This window comes from Ornithorhynchus anatinus, chromosome 4 (assembly GCF_004115215.2).
Source record: "Ornithorhynchus anatinus isolate Pmale09 chromosome 4, mOrnAna1.pri.v4, whole genome shotgun sequence".
Classification (NCBI taxonomy): Eukaryota; Metazoa; Chordata; class Mammalia; order Monotremata; family Ornithorhynchidae; genus Ornithorhynchus; species Ornithorhynchus anatinus.
In genome coordinates, this window is record NC_041731.1 from 22,767,666 (window position 1) to 22,789,416 (window position 21,751).

The 21,751-nt window shown below is 48.4% G+C and overlaps 1 protein-coding gene across 3 annotated transcripts in view; it reads left to right on the top strand.

Moving 5' to 3' along the window:
* Positions 1-538: 538 nt before the first annotated feature.
* LOC114805410 (probable N-acetyltransferase CML1) overlaps positions 539-21,751 on the top strand; it is a 33,348-nt gene continuing 12,135 nt past the window's right edge. The window contains exons 1-3 of one of the 3 annotated variants that reach the window (XM_029063751.2): positions 539-946; positions 2,713-2,852; positions 15,341-15,438. In XM_029063751.2, coding sequence (XP_028919584.1) covers positions 2,834-2,852; positions 15,341-15,438 — 117 coding nt within the window. In that variant the 5' untranslated portion in view covers positions 539-946; positions 2,713-2,833. Of the gene's footprint in view, positions 947-2,066; positions 2,853-15,151; positions 15,439-21,751 lie in introns of those variants that run through there. The other 2 variants (XM_029063752.2, XM_029063750.2) reach the window with 2 other exon arrangements.

The following is a 21,751-nucleotide window of genomic DNA, read 5'->3' on the forward strand; positions in this document are numbered from 1 at the left end:
CCCACCATTGTGAGGCTGAACTCCACCTTAGATCCATCCACTCTGTAAACTCTGGCCCCATTCAGTTCAAATTCCTCAGCTGGCGGAGAGCCGCTCAAGGCGGGCAGAACGTGGTCCTCTCACTACCAAAGTTGGCTTCTTCTACCTACTTCTTACCCCACAGTCCTTTCCCGGGACAGAAGCAGAAAGGAGAGAAGCAGCATGGCCTAGTGGAAAGGGCCTGGGTGTCACTGTGGCACATAGAAAGTGCTAAACAAATACCATTAAAAAGGAAACAAAAAACAAAAAGGAGAGACAGAGTAGGGGGGACACTGGGGCCTGGGGAGGCCTCTGGGAAGAGCTTGAGTTCACTGATTGATTCATTCATTCTTAATAATGGCAGGCACTGTACTAAGCACTGGGGTGGGTGCAAGTGAATCGGGTTCCACACAGTCCCTGTCCCACATGGGGCTCACAGTACTGATCCCCTTTTTACAGAAGAGGTAACTGCGGCCCAGAGAGGTGAAGTGACTTTCCCAAGGTCAAACAGCAGACAAGTGGTGGAGCAGGAACCTTCTGACACCCTTGCTCCATCCACAACATCATGCTCCTCAATTCTTATTTAGTGAATATCCTTCCCTAAAGCAGACCACTATCCTAAGCTCTGGGAAAGCCTTGGATGAGAATTACACCCCATCCTGCAGGTGTGTATAATTAAGGCTGTTTTTCCAGATCCTTTTAATGATGGGCAGCTGTAAAACCCCTTGTCCTTAATAGCCTTCTGCCTCTTCCTTCCTATAGCCCCACTGCCAGAAACCCAGTCTCTCCAATAGGTGCTCTTCCATGGTGACACTGGTCCTTTAAGCTCCAGAGGTTGTGTGGGCCTCATTTTATCTTACGTAGAGCCGATGGGTGCTCCTTTCTGTAGAGTGTGGTGAGAGCTGAAGTAGGCCTCTCGAGGGGTTTGGTGAGTAGGTTCTGTGGATGCTCCCTTGATTTGCTTATTTTCTCTTCAGTGGTGATTTTATTGATTATGGTGACTGAGGTGGAGGAATGGGCTGGAGTCCAGGGTGTAAAGTTGAGAGGTGCAGAGGAGGGACCCAAGTCTGGGATAATTGATATAGGGGTGGCGACACCTTGGTGGCTGAGGAGGGGCCTGTAGGTTGGAGTTAGACTGTACTCACCCAAGTACTTACAAATAATAGTTGTGGTATTTAAGTGCTTACTATGTGCCAGGCACTATACTGAGCACTGGAGTGGATACAAGCAAATTGGGTTGGACCCAATCCCTGTCCCATGAGGGACTCACAGTCTCAATTCCCATTTACCAAATCAGGTAACTGAGGCCCAGAGAAGTGAAGTGACTTGCCCAAGGTCGAACAGCAGAGAAGTGGTGGACTGGAGATTAGAATCCATGATCTTGTGACTCCCAGGCCTGTGCTCTAGCCCCTCCATCATGCTGCTCAATTGTTAGTTGTTGAATATCTTCCTGGGTGCAAAGCACTGTACTAAGCACTGGGATATCACTGGATGAGAACTATACCCAATCCTCAAGGAGTATGTCAGTGGGTTGCAGGGGTCTATAATGAAGGATGTTTTTCCAGATCCTTTTAATAATAATAATAATAATATAGTATTTGTTTTTAATATGGGCCAAGCACTGTTCTGAGTGCTGGAGGGGCAGCTGCAAATCCTTCTTAATGATGATAATAGTTTTTGTTAAGCACTTATTAAGTGCCAAGCACTGTTCTAAGACTTGGGGTAGATACAAGATAATCAGGTTGTGCCACGTGGGGCTCACATGATGCATCTCCGTTTTACAGATGGGGGAACTGAGGCCCAGGGAAGCTGTGACTTTCCCAAAGTCACACAGCTGAGAAGTGGCAGAGGGGAGATTAGAACCCATGACCTCTGACCCCCAAGCCCGTGATGTTGGTACTAAGCCATGGTGCTTCTCCAACGTGACCTGCTTTTTCCTTCCCTGATGCTCCAGCCCCACCCTCAGAAACCCGGTTTCTCACCTGGGTGCCTTTCAAAGGGGCAAGTGGCACTGCCCTTTTAAAACTCTAGAGGTTTCTGGTCCTCTCCCACGGGTGCTACTTCCTGTAGGTTGTGGAGAGGAGATGGAATATGCCCCTCTGGGGGTTTGGTGTGCAGGGTCTGCGGATGTCCCCTTGATTAGCTTAATTTCTGTTCGGCTGTGACTTGGTGACTATTTGGGTGACTGAAGGGGTTGAGGAATGGGCTGGGCTCAAGGGTTTGAATTTGAGGGTTGTGGAGGGGAAACTCAAGTCTGGGATAATTGATTGAAATGGTGGTGAGGGAGGAGGCTGCAGTTGGGAGTGAGACTGTACTCACCCACATGCTTAGTAGTAATAGTTGGGGTCTTCAAGTGCTTAGTAGGTGCCAGGCACTGGACTAAGCCCTGCAGTGGATACACGCTAATTAGGTTGACATGGTCCCTGTTCCCCAGACCTATCTTTTATCAGCTATGTCATGCTGCTCAATTCCTATATCGAATATCCTCCTGGTTGCAAAGCCCTTCATTAAGTACTGGGGAAGCACTGGATCAGAATCAGACCCACTCCTCCAGGAGTCTGTGAATGGGTTGCAGGAGTCTATAGTTAAGGATGTTTTTCCAGATCCTTTTAACAATGGCAGCTGCAATCCTTCTTAACCTCGGCCTTTTCTTTCCCTGACCCTACACCCCCACAAACCCAATCTCTCCACTAGGTACGCTTCAATGGGACAAGTGGCACTGTCCCTTGAAAACCCCTGAAGCTTTGGACTTCTCCATACCCCATGCAGGGCCCGTGGACACTACTTCCTATAGGCTGTGGAGAGGAGATGGAGTATGCCTCTCTGGAGGTTTGGTAAGCAGGGTCTTTAATGCCCCCTTGGTTATCTTTTTGTTTAGCTCTGATAGTTGATGCCTATTGGATTGGCAGTGCTGAGGTGTGTGGGGGAGATGAGTTGGTTTCTGATGGCTCTGAAGGGATTTGGGTTGATTGATTTAGCGGGCAATTTAAGGCTGGACTAGACTAGGCTGACGAGAGTGGGGACGGGGAGGCTTGTCGGGGGAGTTGTTTTTATGTGGATGACTCAGAAATGACTTGGGTGCTTAAGGTTGGGATACTTGGAGACTTTGGTTTTTGAGGGGGGTCAGGAATGGGCTGGGCTCAAGGATTTGAAGTGGAGTGGTGGGGATAACTGACTGAAAGGGTGATGGTGACACCCTGGAGGTGGGGGAGAGGGCTGCAGTTGGAAGTTATAGTATACTCACACAAGTGCTTAGGAGTTTTAATAGTTGTGGAATTTAAGTGCTTATTATGTGCCAGGTACTGTACTAAGGACTGGAATGGATATAAGCAAATTGAGTTGGACATAATTTTGATCATGTGTGTGTTTATAACAGTGATTTGGGTTGATAATCTAGTGTTGGGTTAACTGATATCTACTGTATCAATTGATCCAGAAGGTGGTGTAAAAAGCTGGAGTTGTGTGTGCGTGCATGTGCGCGTGCTCATGTGTGCTTGTGATGGGGGTGCGGCGAGGGGATGGCCAGGGCTGGGTAATCAGTGTCAACTGCATTATTGATGTGTGGGCTGTGGAGAGGGCTGAGGGTGGTCTGGGGAATGTGTTTGATAACAATGACTTGTCGATAATGCTGGTGTGGTGATGATGGTATTGGTGAAGTGCTTACTATGTGTCAAGCACTGTTGGAAGTGTTGGGGTAGGTAGAAAGTTGGACAACGTGTGTGTGACAATGTTTGTGGCCCGGGCTCTGATTTGGTTCCAATACTCCTGGCCTAGAGGGGCAGGACATGCTACGAGCTACACAGGTTTTGTTTTTCCTGACTTGGAGATGAGTCTGGGACCCAGGAAGAAAAGTGTCTGGTCCAAGCAAGTGTCTCTGGAGTGGAGGAAGTTGAGGGGTTGTGATGCTATGAGGTCTGTCTTCAGGGGAGATAACTGGTGCTCTGGATCCAGAGATGAGGGTCTTGGTGGAGGGGGAGAGGGATGGGGCAAAAACCGTGGGGTGCATGCTCACGATCTCTGTGTGTTTGTGTATGTGTCTCTGTCATGGTGCCCTCCTTGTGTGCTCTTGCCAGCTCCCAGTTAGCTATTATTTCCCACTCAACCTTAGTCACCAAGACCACTGGTCTTTGTTCAAGATCACCAACTCAACCTGGGACTCTGCGCCGCGAATGTGGTAGGACATGAGGGGCTGCTTCTGCAAGGCTTGGGCTGCTGCCCTCCCAGCCCCCCATCATCAACAAGGGGGGGGTGCGAACCCAGCCCCCATCCCCTGGAAACCTCCACCCTCCTCAGTGGATTCAGTGCCGAGGATCGGTCCTGGCAGCATCTGTATCAGAGCATCAGACTGTGAGCCCCCAGGGGCAGGAACCGAGACCCGCCGATGGGGAAGGGGTGGGGTGGTGGTACTGTCATGTGCCCCTCGAGGGCAGGATTGTGTCAATCTCAGCTCGCCATCTGGAGACTTTTTTTGGACTTCCCAAAACCTGTACCCCAAGAAACGTGCTGCCCCTTCTCCCCCGTGGGACTCCATTCCCTCCCCCCAAAAGCCCAGCAATGCATTGGGGTACAGTGGCTGTACCTATGTGGAGTAGACTGTAAGCTGGTTGTGGGCAGGGAACGTGTCTGTTCTGTTAGACTTTCCCAAGTCTACAGTGCCCTGCGCTCAAAAAATATGCCGGTCGGACCCAGAGCACCGCCAACACGAGCGCCGCCGTTGTAGCAGCAGAAGCTGAGTCACCAACAGTAGTCATTGAGTACTTAGTAGATGCGGAGTCTCTACTGAGAGCCTGGGAGACCGAGTTACAACGTGCAAATCTCTCCTCGAGTTGTAACCTGGTCTGCAGAATATTTTCAGATGATTACACCCCCGACTCGTCTTGGCACTGACTTAGGTGGATGAAATTTATTTATGTTAATTATCTGTCTCCCCCGCTAGACTGTAAGCTCATAGTAGGCAGGGAATCTGCCTGGTAGTAAGGGTTGGATAAATATGATTGAGTGAAACGGTTGTCTTTAGCACTCGAGACGTCGCACCCCATCCTGCTCTTAATACCGTGCTCTGTCAAATAGCATTTGATAAACACTACTCCTGTCATAATATGCAATATTGCCACCCTTCACTCTACGTACTAATTTACTTCTTTTTCGACTCATACTGCTGATTCAAGCTTACCTTGGGTTCAGGGTGCACAACTTAATATACTGACGTTGTATGTGCCATTCTACCTGTGTGCACCTCAATTTTAATGTCCTTCATGTAGACTGTAAAGGTCTTGAGAGCGGGGCCCATGCGTGCTATGCAGCGTTGAACTTTCTGAAGCACTTATACCGTGGTGTTCCAAAGCTGATGCTTCCCCCTCTAGACAGTAAGCTTACTGGAGGCAGGGTTTGCAGTGGTTGTATTGTTCTGTTGTACTCTCCCAAAGGCTTAGTACCATTCTCCGCACATACAGCTCAAATACGATCAACTGACTGTCTTAGATTGAAGCTCCCAGGGACAGTGGGCTGTGTATCCTACACCCAATTTGCCCAAGAGGGTGCTTAATGAGGTGGGTTCTGCCTCATGTCAGGCCAAACTTGGGGTCAGGTGCCTCATTCAGGCTCTTTGGGTGGAGAGGGGAGAAGGGGTGGGGGTGAAGGACCAGCCTGGAACTGGGCAAGTATTTAGGGCCTCGGCTGCCTGAGGAGAAAAGGCAGAAGCCCAGCTTCTTTCTGCCCCCTGAAAGCAATCCTGCGCAGAGGTAAGACCCTGGGGAATTGGGTCGGGGGAGAGTGTGTGTGTTGGGAAAGGTTTGGCAGGGGCTAAGAGTCTGCCAGGGGAAACCCTGACTGCCTGAGGTGTCCTGCCTTGGAGTGATAAAGCCAGCCAGGGTCTCCCCTGCAGGGTGGGTGAGTGGCAGCTGCTCTGTCTTGTTTCTTCCTATCTCTCTCTGGGAGAGCTCTTTCTCTCCGTCTTTCTCTCTGTGTATGTATGTGAGCCTGCAGGGGACAGTCCAGCTGCGGAGTGGGGGAGCAGATGGGGTTGGGCACGGGGACCAGAGCAGGGTAAGAGGGGCTGCCCCTCTTTGGACGGGTAGAGGGTTATGGAAACAGGGGTCTAGAGTTCTGGGCAGGTGCTCCTTGGAAGGACCTGAGAGTGGGTGTGAAGTCGCCCAGGGGCCCTTAATTCTATAGCCAGTGTGACTTCCTCCTGCCCGGGCCCTTCTGTTGGTAGCTATCTGCCCAGCTCTGGCTTCAAAAGTACAGACTCCCTCTACCACCCGAGGGAGGTGCTCCTGGGGGAGGGGGATACAGGGACAGGAGTAGTCAGGGGTGTGCCTGTCTATGTGTATGCATGTGTGACTACCTTAGGTCCTCCATCTCTCCTGGATGAGCAGAATAAGGGGAGAGGACTAGCGGCACATGCTAGAGTGGGAAGATGCAAAGTGGTTTCCCCCCATCCTACCAACAGAAATGGCACGGTCTGGTCCCTTTCTCTCCTCTTTCTCTCTCTGTGCCCTTGGCGGCTTGGGCTCTGACAGCCCAAATGGATCTGTACGGAATAAAATGTATACGTTCTTGGTTACTCCTGAGTCACTTAATCCACTGGCAGCTGGCCCTACTCCCCAGAAGGGTTATAATGTGGGGATACCACCTATGTAATCAAAGCAGGCCTGATGTCACCAGCTTTTAACTTGTAAATTGACACCCTAGCACTCTCTTCCCTCTTCTCCCCCCATCCCGCTCTCATTCCTTCACGCTCACCCAGACAGGGTAAGGGAGCTGGAATCTCTTACAGATGAGGAAACTAAGACACAAGAAGGCAAATGACTTGCCCGAGGTCACACAGCAGAGAAGGGGTGGTCATGATTAGAACCCATGACCACCCGACACCCAGGCCCTTGCCAATGATGGATGAGGAAAGGAAGGGCTTAGTCTGGACAGGACTCTTGGAGGAGATGTGTTATCCATAAGGGTTTGAAGGGGTTAGAGTAATTGTGTGTTGGATGTGAGGAGGGCAGGCGTGCCGGGACACGGGCTAGGGGTCAGGGGTGAGATGGAGGTACAGTGAGAAGGTTAGCATGAGAGGAGGGGAGTGCGTGGACAGGGTTATAGAAGGTGAGGTAGGAGGGGGCAAGGTGGCAGAGACACATGCACAGCACAAGGACTATAGGTGGGCATATACAAGCACCCCTAGACAACTCAAAATATAATAATAATGAGGGCATTTAAGTGTTTAGTATGTGCTGAGCACTAGTCTAAGCAAAGGGGTAGATAGAAGGTATTCAGATTGTCCCATGTGGGGCTCAAAGTCTTAATCCCCACTTTACTGAGAAGGTAACTGAGGTACACAGAAATGAAGTAAGTTGCCCAAAGTCACCTAACAAGTGGCGGAGCTGGGATTAGAACCTATGACCTCTGACTCTCAAGCCCAGGCTGTTTCCACTGAGCCTTGCTGCATATATAACTATACCCCTTTGGACAGGTAGTTCTCCTGGGTGGGCACACACGCAGTGCCCACCTCTCCCAGTAGAATATAAGACACTTGAAGGCAGGGATAATTTCTGCTAGCTGTGCTGAACTCTCCCAAGTGCTTGGTAAAGTGGTCTGCATAAAATAAACCCCACTGATTAATCTCCCATGTGGCCTCTTGAGTAAAGTCCGGCCGGCCGAGCCAAACCACCCTCCTCTAGTTAATAAGCAGCGGGAGGAGGGAGAGGACAGAAATCTGGTGAGGAACCTGCTGGCTCCCAAGCTCTGCTGCGTAATAATAATTACTGGTGGCATTTGTTAAGTGCCCACTACATGCCAAGCACGTCCAAAACACCGGGTAGATTCAAGATTATCAAGTCAGACTCAGTTCCTGTCACGCATGCAACCGACAGATGAGGAGGTGGAATGAATATTAAATTACCATCGTCATCTTTTTGCTATTGCTATTATTAACAATAATGTCATTTATTTAAGCACTTACTATGTGTATATAACTATACTGTACCAAGAGCTGTGGTGGACACAAGTAAATCGAGTTGGACGCAGTCCCTGTCTCACGTGGGGCTAATACCTTGACTTCCGATGACTTCTTTTTTTTCCGAGTCTGAATGGCAAAATCTCTCTATTATAGTAACTTCTTTGGATGCAGGTATTTATGGATGCCGTAGGGAGTCTATCTAAATCTTTGTGGAATTGTGGTAAGTGTTTTATAGTAATGATAAGCTCATTAGTCAGTTAGTGGTATTTATTGAGCACTTAGCGTATTCTGAACACTGTACCAAGCGCTTGGCAGAGTCCAGTACTACCAAGTTGGGAGACGTATTCAATGCTCACAACGAGTTTACAGTCTAGAGGGGGAGACAGAAATTAATATAGATTACAGAGAGGGGAGATAGTAGAATTTAAGCGTAATTGATGACACTGTCCAGAAAGGAAAATCTTTTCTCATTCTCACATGGCAGACTGTTGGAGAGATGAATTTGAGAGTCATTTATATTGATGTGGTAGTTGAAGCCATATCAGTGTTATTAATATTATGGTATATGTTGTGTGTTAAGCAGTGTGGCATAGTGGATAGAGCCCGGCCTAGGAGTCAGAAGGACCTAGGTTCTAGTTTCCTCTTCGCCATTTGTGTGCGCTTTGTGACCTCGGGTAGTCACTTCACTTCTCTGTACCTCATCTGTAAAATGGGGATAAAGACTGTGCGCCCCATGTGGGACATGGACTGTGTACGACCTGATTAGCTCCTATCTACCTCAGCGCTTAGAACAGTTCCAGGCACATAGTAAGCGCTTAACAAACACCATTACAACCACAGTATTAAAAGCTGTGGTAGATACAAGTTAATCCAGGTGCATATTCCCTTCCCTCAACGAGTTTAAAATGGAGATTAAGACTGTGAGTCCCACGTGGACATGGACTGTGTCTGACCTGATCAACTCATGTCTGCCCCAGCGCTTAGACCTGTGCCTAGCACAGAGGAAAGGGCTTATCAAATACCATTTTTAAAAGAGGAGCAGTTAAAAAGGTAGCATATGAGACCCTTACTTTTCCGTGAAGAGAACTTCCAACTCATCCTGTTTTCCTCTACAAACATAGGAGTAAGCTCCGTGGGGACAGGGAACATGTCTACCAACTCTGTTGTATTGTCCTTTCCCAAGAACTCAGTAAAGGGCTCACCACCCAGTAAGCACTCAATAAAGTCATTGATTGTAAGCTTGCTGTGGGTAGGGAACATGTCTACAACCTCCCTTCTGTTGTCCATTCCCGAGTGCTTCGTCCAGTGCTCTGCACACAGTAAGAGCTCAATAAATGCAATCGATGGTTCGCTTGGTTAAAACCTGAGGAAATGGTGAGATGCTGGAGTCCCGAGGTGGAGTTCATCATTTATAGCCCTGATTAATTCATGTGAACAGTCTACGCATCATCACCCGGTAACCTGCCCTGTGAACCTGATGCCGAAGGGCTTTTCCTGATGGTCATGACTTGTACTGGACAGAGTCGGGGCCTTGTATGACTTTAGAAGTCTGAAGTTTCCCCACCCCTACTCTCAGCAGGAGCATCTGAACCAGCAGAATCAAATTACCCAGTGACCTGCTAAGTGCAGTTCAATGGGAAGTTAGCTGGCATAAATCATTAGCTGGGTGGATGATGATCTGTCCATAACCGTCTATCAGTTTCTCTTGGGGGGATTGCACCCAGCTGCTGCTTGCCCTGTTTCCAAGAGATATGGGAGCCTGGGAATTATTAGAAGGTCTCGGGGTTTTTCATAACCCTATAGAATCTCTTTTCCTCAAGCTGAGCTGTTCCGTGGGAATCGGAGGGGTGATCCGAGGAGGAGGAGGGAGAGGGGAAGGAGGAGCCACGTGTCAGAGTTGGCGGGGAGAGGGGAGGATCTTCTGTTGGCCGTCGGCCTGCCGGGAAAAGCTGAACGAGGTTGACCTTCTCAGGGCCAAGCTAACATTGGCTTGAAAGCCCTCAATCCCCTTGCCTCCTCCTACCTCACCTCACCGCTCTCATACTCCAGCCCAGCCCGCACACTTCGCTTCTCTAATGCTTACCTTCTCACTCTACCTTGATTCCTGTCTATCTTACCACCAACCTCTTGCCCAGATCCTGCCTCTGCCCTGGAACACCTTACCACCTCATATCTGACAGACAGTTTCTCTTCCCCTCTTCAAAGTCTTCTTGAAGGCACATCTCCAAGAGCCCTTCCTTGACTAAGCCCTCTTTTCCTTATCTTCACCTTCCTTTTGCATCACCCTGGCTTGATCCCCATATTCATCCCCCTTCCCAGCCCCACAGCACTTATGTCCCTGTCTGTAATGTACTATGTATATTAATATCTGTCTCCCCCTCTAGACTGTAAGCTCACTGTGGTCAGGGAATGCGTTTGTTATATTGTTAAGCACTCTCCCAAGTGCTAGTACAGTGCTCTGCACACAGTAAGAGCTCAATGAATAGAAGTGACTGACTAACTCTGTTCGACCAGGGGCTTTCCACTCTTGGTGGGGGTGGGGGGACTGGTTGTTGGTCTTCTGTCCCAGCAAAACCTTGATCAGTAACCCCAAACCATAAGGAGTAACTGAGAAGCAGTGTGGCCTAATGGAAAAAGCACGGGCCCGGGTTCTCACCCCGACTCCGGCACTTGTCTCCTGTGGGACCATCCAACCTCCCTGTGTCTTCCCTCCCCATCCCTGATTCTCCCCTAGTGACCCAGCATGGATCTTCCAACACCTCCGACTCTCCCTTCTCCATCGATCTCTGTGCCTCGGTTTCCTCATATGTAAATTGGGGATTAAGACTGTGAGCTCACTGTGGGACGGGGACTGTGTCCAACCTGTTTATCTTGTATCTATCCCAGCGGTTGGTACAGTGCCTTGCACATAATAAGCGCCTAACAAATACCACAGTTATTATTACTATTATCCAGGAAGTCTGATTGGGCCGTTCTGTGGGAGATTGGTCAGAGTAGGTGCTGCTCTCATTTCTCTTGCCACTTGGTGGGTTTTTAAAAAAATTTTTAATTTTAACTCTTTTAATTGTGGTTGTTAGGTCTTGGCTCTTTGTGCTAGGCCGTGCTGTTAATATATTAAATGCCTTCAAGCAGTGAGGTCACTAGCGAAAAAGGATCCCAGCCGGAATGCCAGATTACTCGATTAATTGATAAGTGCTCTTTATTAAGTATCTGTGCAGAGCACTGTACTAAACTATAGTATTTAAGCACTTGCTATATGCTAAGCACTCTATTAAGCTCTGGGGTAGTTAAAAAAAAATGCAGAGAAGCAGCTTGGCCTAGTGGAAAGAACCTGGCCCTGGAAGTCAGAGGTTCTGGGTTCTAATCTCAGTTTTGCCACTTGTCTGCTGTATGATCCTGAGCAAATCACATCACTCCTCTGTTCCTCAGTTACCTGTTTTGTGAAATGGGGATTAAGACTGTGAGCCCCGTATGAGACAGGACCTTTATCTAACCCTATCAGCTTTTATGTATCCCAGTGCTTAGTACGGTGCCTGGCACATAGCTGCTTAAGAAATACCACAAAAAAGGAGTTGTGGGGTCTCCCTGCCCCGTTTCCTGATCAGTCTCCATGTGTATGACCAGAAACCATTCATTCTGCTTTCGCCACTTTTCTGTTTCCCTTTCAGCTCACTTGGCTTGAGTCACAAGCTCACGTGTACCACCTCCCCCACCGCCCTCTGCCCCTGAATTAAGACTCAAAGACCTTGAAAACATTCTTTGGCTTTAGCTCCCAGGCAAACTTTCAGCTTTCTGAAAGAAAGCCGATTAAGGTTGAGACAGTATCAACTTTATCCCAGAAGTCATGTGTGGCCCTTTATTTTCCTCAGCAGATAATGTCACACACACATCATAAGGGTCCAGCTCTTTGAAGGAAGCAACGGTGCTCCCAGCCTGTTTATGCTGAAACCGCAAAACAAGAGTCACGGTGGACTCTCGTTGCTTGAAATGAGCCTGAAAAACCCACCAGCATTTCCTCTCAGTTGTCTCCGGGAGTTTAAGCATTTACTAGATACGAAGCAGGATAGTAACTCTATTGTTTTATGCTCTCCCAAGCACTTAGTACAGTGCTCTGCAGGTAGTATGCACTGAATAAATACCACTGATGGATTGACTGATGTATTCTCTCACCTTAAGGTGTCATCTCCAAATGTCTGCTCTTTAGCTCTTTCCTTGCTGAGAGAAGAGGGGGAGACAGAGGGACAGGGAGGCAGAGAGGGGGAGAAGAAGATAAACGGATGGGAAAAGTGGGAGGGGGAAAAGGGAGGCTGTGAAGGGGGAGAGGGAGAAGACAGCAGGGGAAGAGGAAGACTGTAAGCTCACTGAGGGCAGGGATCGTGTCTATCAACTCTAACAATTAATATTATCCTGGAAGTCTGATTTGCCCATTCTGCGGGAGATTGATCAGTGTAGGTGCTGTTCTCATTTCCCTTGCCACCTGTTTGTTGGGTTTTTTTTTTTAAAACAGGTCACTTCACTCTTTGCCTCAGTTACCTTTTCTGTGAAATGGGGATTACTGTGTGCAGAGCACCCTACATTCCCTGCCCACAAGGAGCTTACAAGTCTAGGAGTGCTCACAAATGTTTCATCTCCAATTCAGTGACGATAACTGGGCTGTTCTTTAAGCACTTACTATGTGCCCAGTACTGTAGTAAGCACTGGGATAGATACAAGATCATCAGTTCGGGGCCCAGTCCCTGTCCCACAAGGGGCTCACAGTCTAAGGGGGAAGGAGAACAGGGATTGAATCCTCCTTTTGCAGATGAGGAAAATGAGGCCCAGGGAAGTTCACTGAGGTCACACAGCAGGGAAGTGGCAGTTCTGGGATTAGAACCCAGGTCCTCTGACTCCCAAGCCTTTTCCAATTGGCCAAGCTGATTCCCGTTGCCTTCCATTGTGACCTCCTACCTAAAGAGGATCGGTAAGCAGAGTTGCCTGGTGGAAAGTGCCCTGGACTGGGAGTCAGAGGACATGGGTTCTAATTGATTTATTCAATTAATGATAATAAAAGTGATGATGGTATTAGTTAAGCACTTACTGTGTGCCCAGCACTGTTCTAAGAGCTGGGGTAGATACAAGATAATAAGGTTGTCCCATGTGGGCCTCACAGTCTCAGTCCCCCTTTTACAGATGAGGTAACTGAGGCCCAGAGAGCTTAAGTGACATGCCCAATCACACAGCTGATAAGTAGCGGACCCGGGATCAGAACCCAAGACCTCTGACTCCCAAGCCCGTGTTCTTTCCACAGAGCCAGGCTACTTCTCAGATTGTGTTTACTGAGCACTTACTGTGTGCAGAGCACTGTGCTAAGTGCTTGGGAGAGAACAATAGAAAAACAGACACAAAGAGCCTGGGCTTCGGAGTCAGAGGTCATGGGTTTGAATCCTGGCTCTGCCACTTGGCAGCTGTGTGACTGTGGGCAAGTCACTTAACCTCTCTGTGCCTCAGTTACCTCATCTGTAAAATGGGGATTAACTGTGAGCCTCACGTGGGACAACCTGATGACCCTGTATCTACCCCAGCACTTAGAACAGTGCTCGGCACATAGCGCTTAACAAATACCAACATTATTATTCCCTGTCCACATGGAGCCTCCCAATCGAGAGGGGGAGACAGATGTGAATAGAAATAGGCGCTTAACTAATTCCATGGTTATTTCTAATCGCTTCTCCTCCACATACCGGCTATGTGATCATGGGCAGGTCACTTGACTTCTCTGGGTCTCAGTTTCTTCAACTGTAAAATGGGGACCTATCTTTCATTCATTGATTCATTCAGTAGTATTTATTGAGCGCTTACTATGTGCAGAGCACTGTACTAAGCGCTTGGAATGGCCAAATCGGTAACAGATAAAGACAGTCCCTGCCCTTTGACGGGCTTACAGTCTAATCGACGGGCTTACAGTCTGGTCTATTTTATATCCCTCATGTGGGATTTATCTTGTATGTGCCCCAGCAGTGCTTAGTACAGTGCTTGGCACTTGGTAAGCACTTAACAAATGCCATAATTATTATTATTACATTGATTGACACATAGTAAGCACTTTACAAATACCACTGTGATTGTTATTATTATCATTACCACATCTCCTCCCAACCGCAAAGCCTCCTGAAACCCCTTCTCCTCCAGGAAGCCTTTTCTGATTAATTCCCAACACCCTAAATTGCAGAATTCCCAGTAGCTCTATTAGCATTAGAGTATGTTGTCCTAACTCCCGCACAAAGGTATATACTGATATAAAGCTTGGTGAAATATGATAGTCTACTCTGAATGCTCACTTTTTCACTGGCCATCTCTCGCTCCTCACTTCTGCTCCTCCTTTTGTTGAAGCTTTTGTGTCTCCTCTATGACAGCGTGGTAACCTTTCCTACATTGAGTCATAATAGATCACTGCGCTATTGAAATGCTTATTATGAGCCAAGCGCTGTCCTGAGTGCAGAGGGAATAATCAGGTCGGCCACAATCCCTGACTTGTCTGCTGTGTGACCTTGGGCAAAGAGCCCAGGGGGGACTGAATCGGGCCTCTAAGCGCCAGTGGGGCCGAACCAGGCTTCTGAATTTCTTTTCCCAGCAGGTTTCATTTCTGGAGAGGATCTGGAGACAATAGAGCATGGACCTTGGAGGCAGAGGGTCATGGGTTCTAATCCTAGCTCTGCCACTTGCCTGCTGTGTGACTTTGGGCAAGTCACTTCACTTCTCTGGGCCTCAGTTACCTCATCTGTAAAATGGGGGTGGAGACCGTGAGCCCAACGTAAGACAAGGACTGTGTCCAACCCGAAAAGCTTTGTATCCACCCCAGCGCTTAGTACAGTGCCTGGCATATAGTAAGCTTAACAAATACTATCATCATTATTATTATTTATCCTAGTGATCTCCACGGGGGATGGGGCCTGGTCTCCCATTCCCCCTGGTGTCCCATTCCCTCCAGGCCCCCTTCCCAGTCCCACATGGCTGTGGGAATTGGCTGGGGAAACCAGGCTGCGGTGAAATTGTGAAGAATCTCTTCAGTTGGGGGCTTCTGGTTAGAAGCTAGACTGTAAATTCATTATGGGTGGGGAACATATCTATTGATACTGTGCTCTCCCAAGTCCATAGTACAGTGTTCTACACACAGTAAGTGCTCAATGAATGTGACTGAGTGAATGAATGCATGAATGAAAGTAAGCGCTCAGTAAATACAACTGAATGAGAAAGACCTTCTAAGATAAACTCAAAAAAAGAGTATTCAGGAGGGGGATTGAGGTACTAAACCCATGCCAGGGTGCAGAGAGGGTCTTGAAGGGCAGACCTGCTGCTTCCAGGCGAGGGTTAAATGGATGACCTGTCTCACAGGTGCCACCATTCTGAGGTTCTACCCACTAGATGACTTGCATTGCACTCAGCAAGTGGAATCCACTGCTTTTTCTGAGGGAGCCCGACCAGGCGAGAAGGTAAGCAGACACCATCGTCTATCACTCAGTTGCGTGGGTCCAAACCCCCATTCCACCCCTGAGCCCCAGGGCAGGTGACCCCCAGACAGATGGGGCCTTGGGAATCAACAGACAGGAGCCTGAAAATTTGCCTTGTTTTTTCTCAGGCAACCTTGCCTACCACACAGTACGAACTTTGCTTAGAAGCAAGGGGAAGTTTGTTCTGTTTTGACTTAAATCTCTACAGTCTTTTTCAAGTCGCGGAAAGATGGGTCTAGAGGCATCTGAGCCAAGGGCACAAAATCCTGAAGGAATCTCTTTGCAAGCTCTCTCCGATAAATGACGTCTCCAATCTTGTCCCAGTCTGGGAAGTTTTGGGGCTTGGATCTGTGACCTTTGGACATCTGATGTTTGCCCCAATCCAACAGCATTTATGTATATATCTTTAAATTATACTAAATTACTTAATTTTTCATATTAATGTCTGGCTCTCCCTCAGGACTGTAAGATTATTATGGGAAGGGAATGTTTGTGCTAATTCTCTTGTACTCACCCAAGTGCCTAATATGTTGCTCTGTCCATAGAGGTGCTTAATAAATGCCACTGATTATTTGATTTTGAACTGGGGTTTCAAATTAAGGTCTTACTGGTGATTGGCTTTTATCATGAACCAAAACCGTAAACTCACTGTAGGCAGGGAATGTTTCTACCAACTCTGTTATATTGTACTCTCCCAAGTGTTCAGTACAGTGCTCTGCACACGGTTAGGGCTCAATAAATGCCACTGAATGATTGATGACCTTTCACAGAGACATGGCTCTAGCTTAAGACCTTTTGTCTTTGGTGGAACTTGCATGAAACAATCCCTCTGTTTAGGACCAAAGCAAACTCTTGAAAGTAATATGATTTAATCCCCATTTAACAGATGAGGAAACTGAGGACCAGAGACATGAAGCAGCTAGCCTAAGGTCACCCAGCAGACAAGTGGCAGAGCCAGGATTGGGACCCAGGTCTTCTGATGCCCAGGCCAAGGTTCTTTCTCCTAGACCACGCCTGCTTCTCTATGGAAGTGTAAAGACTTAGCTGAGCCCTTCAGAGAGAAGGAATGGGGAGGAAGTAGAAGAGACAGCTTGTGGGGATGGAGACCCTCAGCTATTATGAAGGGGAGAGGTTTGCGAACTGTGTGAGCTGTGTGCCTGTGTGCAGAACACAGGGAGACCTTGTGTTATGGACCCTTGAAGGACAGCGGGCACAAGGAAGGATCAGAGAGGATCCGTGGGGGTTTGGAGCCGGGCAGCCGGGAGTTTGAAGGAGCCAAGGCTCCCACCCCTGAAGGGGGAGAAGGATACGAGGCTCGGAATATGACAGGGAAATATCGAGAGTCCCGAAGGCGGGAGGTTGAGGAGAGGTGTGAAGTAGATTCAGGGGAAGCCTGTGTAAATTGGATAGGGGCTAGGGAGAGGGGCTGGAAGAGAAGGTCCTGGTGCCACAGGAGCCGGAGGAGCACCTGCTCTGCGAGCTGCTTCTGGTGAGCCCCCAATGGGGTAGGGAGCTAGTCACCCACGACCTCTACGTCTTCACAAAGAAGCCTGGGGTTCACCTGGTTGAGGGGGGAATGGGAGAATTGGAGGGCCTGTACGACCCAGCGGAGGCTGCCTGGGGTCCACACACCCCTAAAATGATTCTGGGAGCTTTTGGGGACTGGATTTATCAATCAATCAGTGGTGTTTATTGAGCGCTTCCTATGTGCAGAGTACTGTACTAAGCTTGGGAGAGTACAATCTAGCAGAATTAGCAGACGTGTCCTGACCATAATCAGCTTAAAGTATAGAGATTTAGGGCTGAGAACCACTGGTTCCCCGAAGGGGGAGTGAGGTCCAAGACCTGGGGCCATAAGCAACTCCGCTCCGCTCCGTTGCCAGTGGAGGATGGATCATTGGCCTCCCGGTGGCTTTTCATTCATGCATTCATTCAATTTTATGGAGCGATTACTATGTGCACAGCCCTGTATTAAGTGCCTGGGAGAGTACAATACAACAGAATTAGCAGACACATTCCCTGCCCCCAGTTTATGTGCATAAATTACAGGTATGTGAATGGGGGCTCAGCACCTATTCTCTTTCCTAATTGGACTGTGAGCCTCCTGTGGGGCCTGAATATGTAGTAGGTACCTTAGTGCTTAGGACAGTGCTTGCACCGCACTTCGAATTATTATTCTTAATAAAACATCTACACTCCTCCCAGTCTGATGGAACAGCAAGTGACCAGAGTCTGTGTGTGCTGTTTCCCAGGACTGATTGTGTTTTTCCGAGTTGTTACCGATTTGTACATTCCAAGCGCTTAGTACAGTGCTCTGCACATAGTAAGCGCTCAATAAATACTATTGAATGAATGAATGAGTCGTTCTGAGGGTGAACTTTGTGATATCGCTGACGGCTCAGTCTGGGGAGGGTTGCTCACGGTGCCTCGATCGGCATTTGCGGCCCTCAGCTCCCGGGGCATTTCTGTGGAAGAGGCCACGTCTGTCTGTCCAAGTTGGCTATTTCCCCCAGGAGGATGTGAGGGTACCCAACTACTGGACCGTTCTGATACAGGAAATATTATTTAAGACAAGGAGAAGTGATTCATACCTCTCCACAGATTTCCAGACTGTGAACTCCTTTTAGACTGTAAGCTCTTCCCTCTAGACATAAGTTCCTCCTTCTAGACCTCAGTTCCTCCTTCTAGACGTAAGCTCATTCTTCTGCATGGTAAGTTCCTCCCTCTAGATGGTAAACGCATCCCTCTAGACCTTAAACTCCTCCCTCTAGACCTTGAACTCCTCCCTCTGGACTGTAGATTCCATCCTCTAGGCTGCACATCATTCCTTCTAGATCATAAAATTCTCTTTCAAGATGTAAGTCCTTCCCTCTAGACTGAAAGCTTCTCCCTCTAGGCCTTAAGCTCCTCCCTCAGGCTGTAAACTCATTCATTCAGTCGTATTTATTGAGCGCTTACTGTGTGCAAAACACTGTTGTGTGTGCCTGGGAGAGTACACTATAACAACAGACCCATTCATGCCAACCATGGGCTCGGTCTAGAGGGGAAGACCAACATTAATATGAATAAATAATTTATAATAGTTTTTTTTATAGATGAGTACATGAGTGACACATAGTGTGTACAGACACATAGTGAACCCTTAATGACTATCCTAAGGAATTCATGAATGCTCTGACTCCTCCCCTTCTCTTTCCTCAGGCTACTTGGGGCCTAGAGTTGGTCTGTCTCCAGAGACGTCGTGAAGGTCGGAGTCGAGTGTCACGTCTTTGAGCCTCGTGCTCAGAATTCAGATAGGACGCGGGCTTTGAGGGGCTTAGGCAGGTGAGAGGCGGTCTTCCCTTGGGCATTCTGTGAGGTAGGGGGTAGGGAAATGCTCAGGGACTCGATGCTCTGCCTTTTGCTGAGTACTACTAAAGTCAGGGGCCTTGGATTTACTACCGTTAATGGACAGAGCCTGGTGGTCCTCTACTGGTGTTAGCTTTAATGGTGGCCCTTTGCTCATGGGGAGAGTCTACTGGTTTTCTACTGGTTTGGGCCTTTAAGGTGGCCCTCGGCTCCTGAAGAGAGCCTGGAGGTCCTCTACTGGTGTTAGTCTTGATGGTGGCCCTCCACTCATGAAGGGAGACTGACCATCTGCTGCTGGTGTTGGCCTTAACAATGGTTCTCTGCTAATGGAGAGAAACTGGTGGTCTGCAGCTGGTGTTAGCTTTCATGGTGACCCTCCATTCATGGAGAGAGCCTGGTGGTCATCTACTGGGGCTAATGGGGGTTCTCTTCTCACCAAGAGATCCAAGTGGTCCTCTCCTGGCGATAACTTGAACGCTGGCTCATGGAGACAGCCTACTGACTCTCTACTGTTGTTAGCCCTAACGGTGGCCCTTGGCTCATGAGGACGGGTTAGTGTTCATCTACTGTTGTTAGCCTTAGTGTTGGCCTAACATTCGTGGAGGGAGTCTGGTGGTTCTCCACTGGTGTTAGCCTTAATGGTGGTCCTCTTTTCATGGGGAGAATCTTTCAACCTTTTACTGGTTTGAGTTTTTAGGGTGGTCCACTGCTAATAAAGAGACAACTAGGTGGTCTTCTATTGACTTTACCCTTGGTGGCTGTCCACTCATGGACAGAGAGCCAGTTGAGAACAGGGATGATGTCTACCTACTCTACTGTACTCTCCTAAGTGCTCATTACAGTGCTCTGTATGCGGTAAAAGCTCGGTCGATACCACTGCTTGATACTAGCGATAGTCCTAATGATGATCTCCTACTGATGGAGGGAATGAGTTAGGATTAATAGCCTTCAATATGTCCATTTTCTACACTTCAGAGAACGCTGGCACTGGGGAGAATGAAGTTGGCTAGTCCCTGATTTAGTAGTTGTTGTAGTTGAGTTTTTGCGGAGAGTTGGTACTGCCCAGAGAAGTTGGTGGGTGGGAGACCCTGGGGTGGAGGAAATCAGATGGGGACATCAGGAGGTGGGGAAGTGGAGAGGCAGGGAGAGATGGAACCAGGGCAAATTCCAACAACTGAAGAAGCAGTGTGGCCCAGTGGCTAGGTAACAGACTTGGGAGTCAGAGGGCCCTGAGTTCTAATCCCTACTCTGCCACTTATCTCCTGCAGGATCTTGGACAAGTCATTTCACTTCTCTGGTCTTCAGTTACTTAATCTGTAAAATGTAGATTGAAATGGGAGGCCCCTGTGGGACATGAATTGTGCCCAACCTGATTAAATTGTATCTACCCTGGGGCTTAGTACCATGCCTGGCATATAATAAGTGCTTAACAAATACCATCCAAATAAAACAAACAAAACCTAAAGCAGTTTAAGAAAAACAAACAGTCAGGCCAACTCCCTCAGGCCTCTTGGTTTCTGTCTCATCCTCTCTGGCACTGCCCTCTGATTTCCCAGTATTTTCTTTTCTCTGCTCTGCCCACTCGATAAGTATCATTGATTGACAGAGTCTCTTCCCAGCCTATCATTTTTTATGGTACTTGTCAAGTGCTTACTAGATGCAAAGCACAGTTTTAAGGGCTGGGTTAGATATGAGTTAATTCATTCATTCATTAGTATTTATTGAGCACTTACTATGTGCAGAGCACTATACTAAGCGCTTGGAATGTACCATTCGGCAACAGATAGAGACAATCCCTGCCCAACAATGGGCTCACATTCTAAATGGGGGAGACAGAAAACAAAACAAGTAGTCAGGCATCAGTACCATCAAGATAAATAGAAGCATAGATATAAATACATCATAAATAAAATATAATAAAATATACAAATATGCACAAGTGCTGTGGGGAGGGAAAGGGGGAAAAACAGAGGGAGGGAATAGGGGAATGAGGAGGGGCAGAGGGAAAGGGAGGGTTCAGTCTGGTAAGGCCTCCTGAAAGAGATGAGCTCTCAATAGGGCTTTGAAGAGGGGAAGAGAGTTAGTTTGTTGGATGTGAGGAGGGAGGACATTCCAGGTCAGTGGTAGGACATGGGCCAGAGGTCGACGGGACAGACGAGAATGAGGCACTGTGAAGAGGTTAGCGGCAGAGGAGGGGAGTGTACCGGTTGGGCTGTAAAAGGTGAGAAGGGAGGTGAGGTAGAAGGGGGCAAGGTGATGGACAGCTTTGAAGCCAAGAGTGAGGCGTCTTTGTTTCGTGCGGAGGTTGATAGGCAACCACTGGAGGTTTTTGAGGAGGGGAGTGACATGCTCAGAGCATTTCTGTAGGAAGATGGTCCGGGCAGTGGAATGAAGAATAGACTGGAGCAGGGAGAGACAGGAGGAAGGGAGATCAGAGAGGAGGCTGACACGATAATCCAGTCGGGATATTATGAAAGCTTGTACCAGCATGACAGCCATTTGGATGGAGAGGAAAGGGCGGATCTTGGCAATATTGTAAAGATGAGACCGGAAGGTGTTGGTGACAGATTGGATGTATGGAGTGAATGAGAGAGCAGAGTCAAGGATGACACCAAAGTTGCGGGCCTGTGAGACGGGAAGCATGGTCGTGCCGTCCACAGTGACGGGGAAGTCAGGGAGAGGACAGGGTTTGGGAGGGAAGATCAGGAGCTCAGTCTTGGACATGATGAGTTTTAGGTGGCGGGCAGATTCCAGGTGGAGGTGTCCTGGAAGCAGGAGGAGATAGGAGACTGGAGGGAGGAGGAGAGAAAGGGGAGGAGGTGTAGATTTGGGTGTCATCTGCATAGAGATGATAGTTGAAGCCTGGAATTGTACCACAGGGGACTCACAGTTTAAGTTGGTGGAAAGTAGGATTTATTCCCCATTTTTCAGATGAAGTAACTGAGGT